We start from the raw sequence: 14132 nt of genomic DNA, 5'->3' as shown, positions 1-14132 counted from the left end.
TAAAATCCAAACACATACAGCATGTGTTAGCCTTAACTGAGCACTGTTTAAATTTTGGCACAGTGTGTTGTCAGTGGTAGAGCATGTGTTTTGCATGCAAAAAGTCCCAGGTTCAACCCCCACCATCTCCAGGAAATAGGGCTAAGAAAGATTCCTGTCTGAAACCCTGGAGATCTGCTGCTGGTCAATGTAGACAATCCTGAGCAAGTTGGACCAGTGGACTGACTTTGTATGATCCTATGTCAAATAGTGGCTTTCCTTCCAAGACAATGATTCATTTAGCATCTCTCATTGGATTCTGCATCACACGAACTCATTGGACATAGGGGCTTCCTCTAATTCTAGATAATAGAAATCACATCTTGTTAAAAGGCAAACGTTGGACAAAACATTGAAGGGTGATTTGTGCTTGAAGCAAATACGCATGAAAAACCCTGATGCCAAGAGATGCATTTCTCACCACAACAGATCAGAATAGCCTGTCTTGGTTCAAGTTGGGATATCCAACTCTGTGTTTAGAACAAGACCCTATCCCATGGGGTGCAGAACCTCTTCCAACCCAAGGGACGGATTCCTTTTCAGAGAAGCTCTCGGGCCGCATGCCAGTGGAGGGTGGGGCTGAAAGCTAAAGGGGGCAGGGTCAAAAGCAAAGGGGGCAGGGCCAAAGATACCAGCATATTGTAGCTTGAAGTTCTTACTGCCTGTAGCTATGCCTTAGGAGAGGCATTGTAACCTTTTAGATGGGAGGAACTGCACAAAAGCAGAGAAACCACCAAATATTGACGTTTGGGGGAAAGGGGATGGTGCCAGGGAAAGGGGTGGGGCCTCCTGGGGACCCCCAAAGGGGCAGATTGGGCCTCCTGGCTGAGGTTCTGCACCCGTGCCCTACCCCACCCCTGCCTTCTAAACTCCACAAAGCCTTTGCTTGGTTGCTCACCTTTCGCTTCTGCAATCCAAAATGGCTGCATTAGAGATTTCATTTAGCTGAACTTTTATTACGCCTCAAACGTACTGCAGCGTTTTACATAATGTACTAAACCTTTTGTCTGCACTGTCCCCTTGTATGGGTTTCTTGTAGCAAAAGTGCTTTTAAAGCAAACCAGTTTGAAAGTTTAGCTGTATCATTCCTAAGTCCGTATTAGCATGATCCTGAAACAGATCTTCTGATGTTCTTTCCTTAACATTACTGTAAAGCTGCCTGTAAAAGTGGCTGTAGGAATCAAAACCTCTCTCTGTTTTAAATACCTTTGGCTTCAAAAGTGCAGGGAGTGAAGAGAATACATACCGCATCGCACTAAATATTATACATTACAAAACCCTACCTTCTACAACGATCCATGCTTTCTCGTCTGGCCAAGCGCTGGAAGCCACCTTATTTGCACTGCATGGACAGATTACAGACCATCACACCAGGGGCTTAATCTATGGGTAAATATTCATAGTTTATTAAGCTTCAGGGAAAGCATGAAGCTGTTTAAGGCATATATGGAAGAACAGTGTCACAACAGAATCTGTTTCTGAGGGAAAACAGGGTTACTGCGTGTTAGCAAGTTAGCTTGACTTGAGTGCCTTTGATGTGTAACTAACAAGATAGTGTGAGCTCCATGCTGCTGCTTATTTCGTACTGGAGAGGCCTCCTTTTGGCTAATTGACCAAAGGGGAGCAGGCGATAAGAGGCCCCTGCATGTGCTGGAAATTGGCTTTAACCTTGAAAGCCAGAAAATGTAGCCCTGACTGATATGCAAATGATAGGAACAATGAAACGATGGATCAGTTCGGGTTGATTCTGAGTGCATTTGTACTTTTGCATCAAACACTTAGGGATGGGGAATCCCTGAACTTTTCAAAGGAGCTGGCAGTTTCGATGCCAGGTTAGTTTCTTCTTAGTAGGTACCATCCTATTTTGATTAGCAGTAGAAAAGCATAGGCTGGTTGCTTCCCCCCCCCCCCCCCGGATCACCCTTCCTTCCTTTCCTGTTACATGCAGATTTCTTGGATGGTAGTTAACACCATGGGTGTGTGCCTAGGGAGGCATGGCCGCATTTTAGCAAGAATGGATGACAATCCTCTCCCCCCGTCCCTCCACCAATAATTATCCAGGGAAAAACAACAACCCAATTCTGTTTTCCTATTCTGGATCAGCAGAAAGATGCAACTGTTTCCATTAAACTCTTTCTTTGAAAAAAGACACTAAATCGCATGGGTAGAGTGAGAATTTGCATTGTCACTTGCGGCGGACCCAATACTTGAAGTTGAGCACGAATTGAGATCTGAGATAATTTTGGTCAACAACCTCCCTGTCCCCTTCCCCATGCATATAGCTTCGACACTGAAGCCTAACATGGTACCGTTTCCTCTTGTAGGGAGGAGCATCATGAACCTTGCTTAGTGAGGACTATAAGCAAGGGTCTGGCTGCAATGATCTCCAACAGAAATGAATGATCAGAAAGGTTTCTGTTTATAAAACAGCTTTTCATTTGTACCAAGAGCCAGTGCTGCAATGTGGTTTCATGCTGCTTTTAACGTGGGAGGTTCCATTATACTGTCATCCCCCCTCGCTTCAGATTTCCCCCATGTTTGGGCATTTCTTTCTTTCTTTTCTGAGGACAACTTTGAATCCTTAAAAGAAACCCCCCCCATTCATCCGTGTACATTATTAATGAAAGGAGTTGCATTATCTCACAAATTAGACATTGGAGGGGGGTATAGAGGGGTGTTTATTTCAGTCCAAGTTCTGAAGCCTGGGGCGTAGAATCTGTGCATCCTGCTCTTCTACTGGTCTCTTGTGGGTTAGCTCAGGTTTCAGCTGCAGTATGATCACTTCAGCAGCCTGTGCATCTATGCCATTTGCTTTGTTTGCTAAAGAGGTGATGGCACTGGTGACCACCTGGCCAGGTTTGTGTTTGGTCATTATTTGTCCAACTCTGGTTGTGATCTGCTGTTGATGGTGACTTTGCCGACCCACACCGACTTCTGTTTCTTTCCGTTGCTGCTGTTTCAGTGTATTGTGTTATGCCAGGGAGTAGATAGCATTAACTGGTGATGTGGCTTCCGAGCTCTCGTTGCCTTCTGTCTCATCTTTGTCCTTCTTGACTGTGTACTGCCCAATAAAGGAGCCATCCTCGTTGAACTGCCCTTCGCCTCCTTCGCCATAGTCCACCAAGCTGTCGTCACTTTCTTGCTGCTTTATCGTGCCGTCTATTGAGGTCTGGCTGCCCTGCAGCGGCTTGTTGTCTTCGTCACTAGTATGAAAAGGGGGAGAAAAATTGCCATCAGAAGTGGGGAAGGTGTGGTTTTAAAGGAACAGTATAACCTTTAACTGGTGAAAAGAGTGGTCCAAGCGATTGTACTCAGGAGAGGCAACAAGGGTCTGTGGAACGTGACTCCAAGTGGCTCATGGCAAATGACATGATGAGTTCTTTGCAGATGCAGCAATTGCCTGGAAATATTTCAGTTTAAAGGGGAATTTTCCCTCAAGAAACTAAATACATCTGTAAGGATCAGGCCCCTTCTCCAAAACACTGGCCCTGTTCAGAAGACACCTTAAACCACAGCTTCAACCACGGTGAATAAGACAAAAAGCCTTTTTCACTGTGGTTAAAGCTGTGTTTTAAGGTGTCTTCTGAACAGGGCCACTGTGATGGTGGAAACCCTGCTGAAATGCCACAACTGTAGAGTGACTAAGGGCACAACCCTATTGGGTTGACACCTGCTAGACAGCAGCCTCTGATCTTGGAAGCTTCGAAATATCCTATGCCTTGCTGGGCAGCTGCTAACAGGGTGGAGGAAGCGAAGGAGGTGATGTTTGCTTCTCCAACCTTCTTGTAAGGTTGAGCATGTTTAAAGGAAGCGTATGGCTGATTTTCCGTATCCAGGCGCCTCCCTGCCCACCAGAACGCCATCCTCTATGAGGTTTTCTGAAGCGGCTTTTTCAACCACAAAAAACAGACGCTGTGGTTCTTTCCATGGTGGCTGCAAGGGTGCTGGGGAGGGATTGGATCATGTAATCCCACCCCCAAGGTTTTAGCAACATCTATGGCTTCAGGATGGCTATCTGAGAAATCCTATGGTCCAGGGACATTTTCCAGGGACCACAGGAATGCTCTGCCTGGCATGTAGTAGCATCATATAGCATTCTGATTATTCCAGGCTCTAAGGGCCAGTCGCTCCAAAGAAGACCTTGATGGCAAAAAGTGCATTGAGGATCAATCATTTACCAGGCAGTTGAGTGCCTCTTATAAGCTCTAAATAGGGCATAAGACATTTAAGTGCCATTTTGGCCATTTCAAATGTACTCTTACCTATGCAACCTTATAAAAATTATGTGGACAAATATAAAATGGCACTTCTATACTTAACTGGATGCTGCCCTGCTCTTTTTATAGGCAGGATTGTTGATGTGCAAACAGATAACCCCCACGGGTAGTACTAGTTTTCTCTTTGCAAACTTGATGCCAGATTCAAGATGTTTGGCACTCACGAGCAAGCTTCTGCAGAATTAGTGAAGCTGGCTTGCTGATACCGGGGCATAATAATAATAATAATAATAATAATAATAATAATAATAATAATATATTCGTAATTCTGCTTAATACGATTAGGGTCCTGCCTTCACGGTGCTGAGTTGGCGCTGCCTCTCCCCCAAACCCCACGGTTTTACTCACCCGGGGTGGCGTTGGATAATCTCAATGCCAAGGAGGAAGTGCGGGGTATCTGGGGGTCATCTGGGTACCAGAGTCACCCCACTGCCTTCTTCCTGATGGAAAGTGACCAATCGCTGGTTGCCTTCCATGAGGACCGCCCCCTGGATTAGTCCCGAGAATGAGGTCAGATGGTGGAAGAGCTGTACTGACCTCACTCCAAATGAAAAAGTCAGAGTAAGTCCCCAACTTTTTCAATGAGCAGATTCACAGGGCTTTCTATCAATGGTTATGAGCCATAATGCAACGCCCATGTTTTAAAGGCAGGAAGCTGGGGAATCTATGACAACCAGGTTGTTGGAATCCAACTCCCATCAGCCCCAGCCAACATGGCCAATGATCAGGGATGATGGCAGTTGTAATCTAAAATATACGGAGGGCCATAGGTTCCCCAACCCTGCGCTATCAGATGCAGGGGGGAAAACAGGGATGGGTGTTCCCTGTTTGTCCTGCTTACAAGGACGTCAGACCATGGAAGCCATTGGGAACATTTATAATGGATGTTTGTGTGCCTGTGCATGGGCCTATGTGTAGGAATGAATGCCCTTGATCTTCTTCCTACTCTGCGTTAAAAGCACTGGAGTTTATCACCAACTACCAGGGACCAGAAGATTCTGCAGATCAATTGAGGGGCTGCTTCTTTTGTGGGTTTTTTTTTATCCCCAGCGAGCCCCTGAGTCCATCTGCAGGCAGCTCCTTCTGCCCCCTCCCTCTGAAGGAATGAATCTGGAATGGAGGCGATGCCATTAATAGCCAGGGGCTAGAAAAGTCAGCTATGCCTATCGCCTGTATCATTGTGTGGATTTTAATTGCAAACCTCTTTGGGAAACATGGGATACCATACAAACAAAACAGACAAAATCACTCTTCCTCTTGCCATTACTGCGAGGCTCAACTTTTCATCCCAACATAGAATAAGATTGTTTATGTTTTCGGGTTTTCTAAGTTTTTGTTTTTCGTTTAGTTCCGTAAAATAGTGTTTGGTCATAAGAACCATCTTGCTAGATAAAATAGTCCATTGAGCCAAAGAGTGGTCACTACCAGCATCTACAGAGATTGTATAAAGAGCACAGAACAACAAGCATGGCATTTTCAAGCTGCCGTCAATTCCTCCTGCTCCTGTTCAGAATGCGCAAGCTGCCGAGCAGAACAGAAGCCCATCAGTCATGTGTGGTGGCTCACTAGGGGCTCCATAAACTTCCTCTTTTTGCAGTCTGCCTGGAACTATGAAAACAGCATCTGACAGGCCACTATATAGGGCTGGTGGGCTGTGCGCTCCGTGATAGTCGTGCAGGTCATGCAGGCCTGCTCTAGGTATTATGTCTCCAATGAAATTTTGTGGTCTTTATCTATGGCACTGGCCACCATCACCCCCCATTATGGGGAGTCCCATAGATCTGTTGCACCATGGGCGAAAGATCCATCTCTCTTGTATTGGAATTGCCTGCTTGCTGTCAGTGAGGGGGCTGTTCCAGGTCACTTGCATTACATGGGCCCAGCATGATTTATTGTAACTTGAAGGGGAATTCTACTTTTCCTTCTGGCAAGATTTGGTGTTCAACAGTGCTTGCATGTTCCTTTTGCATGTATAGCAAAAACAGAAAGCTCATGTTTTGCAAATATGGTTAACCTGGTGTCTAAAGACAAATGTGCATGATGGTTTCACAGCTGGTGGCTTTTGTAAGCAACTGAACCAGAGGCAGGAGGAGCTCTCAGGCAGAAAGGTTTGCTAGTATAAGGAGGCACAAAGCAAGAATAGCAAAACCCAGGGATGTTCATTTGAAATCTTCAATTTCCAAATTTAGAGCATAATCCTATGCCTGTTTAGACAGAAAGAAGTCCCCATGCTGGGAATACTTGGGTGTTGAAGGATTTTTTCTCTGTCTACATTCACATATTTAGTTTGGATCAGAATTTCCCCTTTGGATTGTCTTGCCCCCTCTTTGCATGAGGCCAGTGAAGTTTTCAAGATACTCCCTGCTGGATTTTGACCTCTCAAAGGCTGCATTCCAGAGAACAGCACAGCAAACTCAGCTGGGCATTTCAGTTCCTTTTCTCCCCTCTCTAAAGAGCAGTCCCTCACGTCGAATGCTAGAGTGTGCTTTTTCATAGAAGGCTGCTGTTAAAAAGGCAACAGGTCAGAAATTCTGCTTGGCATGCTCAGACTTTCAGGCACACTGAATGTAGCTCTCTGGATTGCAGGCCAAAGAAGACTGTAACTTTGTTGACTTGTTAGTTCATTAGGAAGGTGAGTATATGTAACCTTTAACACAAAAATTCAATTCACTGATTCGTTAAAATGGAAATCTTGCTGCTTATTTAATGTATTAAACCAGGAAAGCTTGAATCAAGCTGGTTTAGGGGCATCATGTTCTAGAGTTGCATATGTCAGAGTGAATCTTGTGTTGATAGAAGATTTTTGGGGAACTTTCACTCTGAATGGACGCAAGGCCTTTTATAGCTGCTGGCTTCTTCTTCACCATGGTGAAACCAGCTGCATCTTGCTTTGCAAATATCAGAGGCACATCAGACAAGTAGCTTACCTGAGAATATGGAACTGCTCAAAACCCCAACCCAGAAGACCCCTTTTTCATGCGACTAATTCAGTCTCGGTTGCATAGTGAACCGAAGGCAGTCATCACACATATAATAATTAGCCACAGGAAAAGGGATGAAGCTGAGGCATGGTAATTCAATTGGCTATGGTAAGGGCTCCAGATCTGCAGGCAGAATGCAACTCATTGGACTCAGGGTGCCCGAAATCTCAAGGTCAGGAATAACACATGATTCTTTAATGGTGTTAGATGATGAAGGTTGGTGGTGGAGAGGTAGGTGGAGGGGGGATAAGAGAATAAGGTTGTGTTTCAGTGATGGAGCTGCTGAAAGAAAAAGCTGTGTGTGCAAGACCTGGGGGCAGTCCACAGTCCTACCTTTCAAGAGACCTTCATGGTCCATGTAGAAAGACAAGATGAAAAGGAGAAGAAAGAATGGGAATAAAACAGAGAGAGAAGCAGAAAGAGCCTGATCAGAGAGCAAAATGATGAGGTATGCATTTCAGGGGACAGTGCTAAAAATAAATAATAAAAATAAAAACTAACATCATTGGGTGTTTCCCCACCCCCTTGAAGGAACTAACCACCTCATTGTACCAAATGAAGGCAGTCAGAAAAATGCTTATATACTGTTGTGCATACACACCCCAAAATAAGTATATTATGGTTTCCAAAAACAAGTTATTTGCAGATGAACAACAATAATAAAAAGAGAGGTGCATCCTCAAAGCTGAGGGGAGCTAGTAGGGCAGTCATGACTGTCAGCACAGTTGCCACCTTACTTGGCCTCATTGAAGGACCAGTGAAAGGCAGCTAATTAGCCGCGAGGTCTGAGGGCCCATGTTCCGTCAGGCTATTCTGGTGATGTGAAGCAAAGCAAGCCCCTGGCAGAAAGGCTGCCTTCAGGGAAGAAAGGAGCATGGGCTCCACTTCGCATTGGCAGAAAATGGGTGGGGGACTTTGGAAATGAGTTGTGGGGAGAGGGGGTACTCCTAAGTAAGTATGTCCATCACTTGGAAATCCAGCCCTTTCTGGGCTTGACAGACTTCTGCTGCTTTGCATCTGTGAGCTGAGCCATGGTTTCCCCCCGAACGCCAGGGACAATTTCTGAATTTGTTTTTGGTGTCAGCTGCAATTTGTGCAAATTGCGACCAAAATTCATGCACAAATTGCAGCAGTACTTTGTGCAATTTGCACGACTTAGAACAAATTATGGCTATAATTTGCACAAATAATAATTTAAAAAACCACAGAAAATCTGCTAAATGGCCTGATTCACTGCAAACTGAGTCAGGCCAATTAGCGGAAAACAGAACAAAATCTGGGGGTGGGGGGGGCGGCGACCCGATGAAAACTCATGAGCTCCACCTCACAAACAGTTTCCTCCGATATCCCTACTTCCAAGTAGGGCTGGGCAAATGAGTAATTTTCGAGCTCCGTGAGGCTCTCCTCTCCCCACTGTGATGTTTGTTATGCCTCATTCTCATTCATGAACATGAGTGTGGGGGATTTTCTTTGAACAGGGAAAAAAAACCCTACTTTCCCAAGCGCGCACCCAAATGCAAGCTTTCTTCCCACTGATTAAAGCATGCAAATTTGTCCTTTTTTAAAGTGAATATTTTTAATCAAACAATAATTTTGTGAATGTGATCGCACAATCAAGAATGTGTGAGCTTTTCCTGAAAATTGTGATCACATTCATGCTCATCTTCGTGGTTGCAAAGTGGGTCATTTCCATCCATTTTCCAAGCATCAATGGAATTCTCAAACATCCCTATTTCCCCCATGTGGAGATTGTACTGGATGAGTGGATTGCAAGTGTGCTTTGGGAGGCAAGTAGACACCATGTTTTTGTAATGAGTGTACGAAAGTGGAAAATGCACCAATTCTGTACAATATACGGGACACAGAGAGATTTGCCTACATACATAGAAGAAAGGGGTGGAATAGGCAAGAAATGCATTATGGAATTTATTTATTTATTTCATTTCTATTGCATTCTTAGGGGCTGCTCAATGCATCTGGGGAGTCATCCTGGAAGAATATGGGGCTTATTAAGAGCAGGAACCCTGCTTATCAAACAATAGATACTTCTCAGATCAGAAAACTAGTCTAGCAAAATTCTACCTTCATAATATTTGCAGGCATTACAAAATGGTCACCAAAAAAGGTTCAATGCCGGAGCACTATCTAGGTCTATGTGAACCCACTTGCCAGCAGTCAGGGAGCAAAAGAGGGTGGGTGTAAGCATGTACTCCTAGCTTTTAATAAGCAATTGCCAATTTCCCACACTCATTATTGCCCAGCTTTATAGAGGTAACTCTGGTTCTGCATGTCCTGAAATCAGCACTGCTAAACTGCAAGTACCTGCGTTAGACTGATTCAGAGTCTAGAAACGATATCTAGAAATATGGAAGAGGAGGAGGAAGAGGAGGTGGGAGCACGTTAGCTAGAAGAGTGGGTCTAGAATTTTAAGTCTAGTTCTGGCTTATTTTCGTGTTTTCTCTCTCTAACCAATCAGTTGGTATAGTAAAGCACGATTACTGGAACAGAATGCTATTTAAGGATAAGGGCTTCCAAACTTCTTAACTTAGTTTTCTGCACAAGGAGACCATTATTCTGGCAGCAGAACAGAAAGAAGTGACAGTATCTCTTAATTGGAGTCTGCAGCAATTGGGATGCTGCATGCACAGGGCATGAAGGATGTGATGGGAGTGCATCAGACATGCTTCTATAAAGGCAGGAAGACAACCAATAAAGAAAGCATGTCATCTCAGATCCCGTCCACTTTCCAAGCGCTGACATTCACTTCCTCTGGCCTAACATCTCAATAGTTGTGAATCTGAATCTGCCTTCCACACTTCTGTGTCTTCTATTTATGTTCACCTTAGTTTTCCCATTGTTTATGAAATGTGTCATTTCTCTAACTCCCGGCATTAACTTGTGCAGTAGTTGTTCAGGGGATGGGGCAGAATACGGTCTCAGACACAGAGTTTTTCCGAAGCTCAAGTTGAAAGAGCTGTTCACAGCTTTTCTGCTCCTATGCTAAAAGCACACCATGCCATTCTTAAGTACGTTTCCTCTAGGGAGGGACAAATCTGTCAATTTCGGTTTCTCTCTGTTGCTCATTATTTTAATCTTAAATTCAGTTCATCTCGAACTTTGAGATTTTTTTTAACGTTTGCATGAAAATTCCTAAGCATTTATGTTTACATTTCTCCTAACACATGCATTTTTGTATGCATTTTTGCCCGATATATACATTTTTGCAGCACTTTTCCTCATATGATGCATTTTTGAATGTATTTTCCCCAATATATGCATTTTAGTTTGCATTTTTTGATTACAGACCTCCATTACAAAATTACAAAACTCCATTACAAAATTCAGGGAAGGGTAAATTTTGAAGGATAACTGAGTTTTGCTTTGCATAGTAGTTCAAAAGTGCAAAATTAGTTGCGTTTGCATTACAATGCAAACTGAACAAATTTCTCCCCCATCCCTGGCTTCATCCAGGCAACAAACGGCTGTACACTAATATTCAACTCAGGCCAGATTCCACTGTCCTGAGTGGTTCGTTTATTGCTATCAAAGCATGAATAATGAGGAAGCTTAAGTAGTCATTTAAGACAAGTAGCTTTTAACTTAAGTGTGATTGGTGTCTACAATGTAATGCTGGCCCAACACAGAGTTCTGATATAGTATGAAGGGCTCATCTAGACCAAGCAGGATATTCCACTATGAAAGCGGTATATAAAAGACAGGAGCCACACTACTGCTTATAACAGTGTTGAAGGGCATTGCAGGATCTACACTACTGCTTTATAGTGGTACTAAAGTGCTATGGAAGCGGTATATGGTATGTGTCATGGGGCCCAACAGTTGTCAGTGCACTTCAATACCACTATAAAGCAGTAGTGTGGCTCCTCCTTTTATATACTGCTTTCATAGCAGAATATCCTGTTTGGTGTAGATGAGCCCGAGGGCAAAGGGAAAGACTCTGAGATGCCTCTTTTTAAAGCAGTGAGCCTCAACCCACCCAGGTAATCCGTATGTGCACTTTCAAGAGTTCTCAAGCTGCTTTTTAATAAGGAATGTAGCAATACTTGCAAAGGTTTTGGTCCTATAAGGGTTTGGAAGGAAAGATCAGTTTTAAATTAAAAACAATGGAAATAAAACCTTCCACTTAAATTAGAAAAACACACACACACACAGCTGTAATTTTTATCCATAGTAAAAAGGCAGTTGTCAAAGCAAGTGCCTTCAATGGCAGCAGTCTGGTAGAGCCTCACTATTGATGTGTGTGACTGAGGAGCTTAGTAGCAAAGGCCAGGCAGGGAAAACTTGGAATGCTTCTACGAAATGAGCATTCAGCTACAGGATCAAAGGTGATGGCCAGTATTTAGAGGAAATACATTCACCATTCATTTATATCATGCTAAATTGTCCCTTTGCCATATTATTATATTGTCTTTGTCTTTTTATTTACAATTGTTAACATGCCATGCATCAAGATACTTTTAATCCAGATTAATCCAGAATTCTAGACTAGACTTTTGTTCCTACAATCAATTACATGGATTAGAACTGGTGCTTCCCAAGATCTCTTTACATGGATATTGTCTGTTTTTATGGTTTTTAAATTTTGTATATCAGTTTTTAATGCACAGTGTTTTGATCTTTGTAAACCACCCAGAAAGCTTCGGCTATGGGGCAGTATATAAATTATTTATTATTATTATTATTATTATTATTATTATTATTATTATTATTATTATGCCTTTTGCCCAATACTGTAATAAATAAATAATAATAATAATGCTTAATTTACACTTTTATTTACTCAGTCGAGAGCATTAATGCCTGTCAAAAGAGTAGATTTTTACTCAACTATTTTAAAAGTTGTATTAATCCATGGCTTCTGTTTGGGGTCCATTAGCCTGGGGAGTCCACAATCACTAATATGGTTTGGGATAGCAATCTCACTATTCAAAAGTCCTTTGGAAGAGAGGGGGTGGGTGGGAAAACAATCAACTAATTTTATGAACAGGTTGGTGGTTAAGGTTTATGGGATAACAATTTGGAGTGTAAACAGGGTCCCCTAAATGGCTATTATATCCTTTTTAGGAAGCAGCCACTATTGGAATGACATGTTCATAGCAATTCCGTCAGTAAATATGCATGGACCTAAATAATCTGACCATTTATCCTTTACTCATATTGTGTTGGATCCAGACTGGCCATTCCATGGACAGAAGGGCTCCTTCTATTCACAGGAGAAACTGAGATCCGGTGGATGCTCCCCACTGGAGGAAATGGGGGTGGGGGAGGGAGAGATAATTTTTCCTAATACTTTACATCCCCCTGCAGTGCCTTGCACTGCTTCTCATGCTGCTCTGGAGGGTCCCCAAACCTTCTGGGGGAACAGGGCACCTCAGGTGGAAGGAGGGACTGGCAAAATTCATTCCCCCTTCCTCTAGCACTACCAGATCTACACCCATCTTAAGTCTGAATCCAGCCTATGGTTTTATGCTGCAAGAATTATACACGGTTCTTCTTCCAAAATTCTGCAGGGAACTGTCCAAGCAGTTTGCTATTATTGACTCCAGATCTTGCTCTGTGTTTTAAATAATGCCCTTTTATATATGTTAGTTACTGAGTAATTCTGGAAACATAGGAGAATTGTATGAGGGGCTCCCAATTCTAAATCAACTGTTGTCTGATTAACCGCCCTGGGACTTTTGAATAGCTTGACTTTTTGTTTCTAAGCAGTAAGCCAGTCACTGATGCACCAAAGAGAAGATTTGTTTTAAGTCATGTAGATTAAAGAAATGCGATTAATTTAGCAAGCGCTTGTTATGGCACCGGGTCTAGAGGCTCAGCCTCACCCTGAAGAGGACTCTAAGCTCAATGAGATACTGGTCACTCCACTCCAAAGAGGACCCTCAAGGACCCCTGACACATCCCTCACACTTGGCCCTCCCATCAACTTCAGCCTCCAAGAATGGCTCTCCAAAGCCTCTCAAGACCTTCAGCTGCATAGGAGCTTAAGGCTACAGAAATGAGTATGGGCCCTTTAAATTTACAGAAGATCACATACAATGAGAGGTGGAACTTCTGAGGGACCTGAGCTGACCAGACTACTTAAACCCATATTTGCTTCTAGTCCCTTGCTGGAACAACTACTCCAGCCTAGCAGCTCCTGCAGAGCACCGATCAAGGTGCTACTAGTCTCTGCTTTGCTGTGCTCTTGTTTACCTAGTATGACTCTTGCCTTGCTGGTTGTAACATCTTTCTACCAGAGCCTTCTTGAGTGCCCAGGTGCCTGGCCGCTTCCCCCGGGGCCCAGCCCTAGCCAGGAGAGCGCTAGCAGCGTTACCTGTTTTGGTTCCTTGGAAGCAATGGGGAAACAAATGTAAACCTTGAACGCAGGACCCATCTGTGAACAGCCAAAGAAAACATCTTGCTTTGGGAAGCCGAGAAAAAAGGTGGCTGCTGTCCTTAAAAGGTGGTCTTTGATTTACATGGGGGCGGCAGTGTTGTGGTGGTACGTAGTCCCCATTACAGCTGCTAGTGAGGAGGGTTTGCTAGGCTACATCTAGGCCATCAACAAAATCAAGTTTGAGATCCTCTAGAAAGGATTCTGGAATATGGAGTCCATTATCAGCTTTTGGGAAGTGTAGGTCCCCCTGTCCGAGCCCTGAATGTTTCTCTGGCCAGTGTAGAGACAGAACATGACAGAGGCATGTACCTGAGAAGCATGTGTGGATTGGTGCTTTTTTCAGAGATCTTAAGAGACAGTGGAGGATAAGAGGTGGTAGGAAAATGTAAACTTATGGGATTGTGGTGGCATCTTGATGATTACTGAACTGACAAAGGA

General features: G+C 43.6%; 1 protein-coding gene across 14 annotated transcripts in view; it reads right to left on the bottom strand.

Moving 5' to 3' along the window:
- Nucleotides 1-2686: 2686 nt before the first annotated feature.
- The window catches only part of NFASC (neurofascin), a 223305-nt gene continuing 211859 nt past the window's right edge, over nt 2687-14132 (bottom strand). For 8 of the 14 annotated variants that reach the window (XM_063142359.1, XM_063142411.1, XM_063142385.1 and 5 more), the window contains one exon: nt 2687-3245. In XM_063142359.1, coding sequence (XP_062998429.1) covers nt 3011-3245 — 235 coding nt within the window. In that variant the 3' untranslated portion in view covers nt 2687-3010. The remainder of the gene's footprint in view (nt 3246-14132) is intronic. The other 6 variants (XM_063142368.1, XM_063142468.1, XM_063142428.1 and 3 more) reach the window with 1 other exon arrangement.

Source organism: Elgaria multicarinata, chromosome 1 (assembly GCF_023053635.1).
Source record: "Elgaria multicarinata webbii isolate HBS135686 ecotype San Diego chromosome 1, rElgMul1.1.pri, whole genome shotgun sequence".
Taxonomy (NCBI): domain Eukaryota; kingdom Metazoa; phylum Chordata; class Lepidosauria; order Squamata; family Anguidae; genus Elgaria; species Elgaria multicarinata.
Note: the sequence above shows the minus strand (reverse complement) of the source record. Positions and strands in the feature narration are given on the sequence as shown.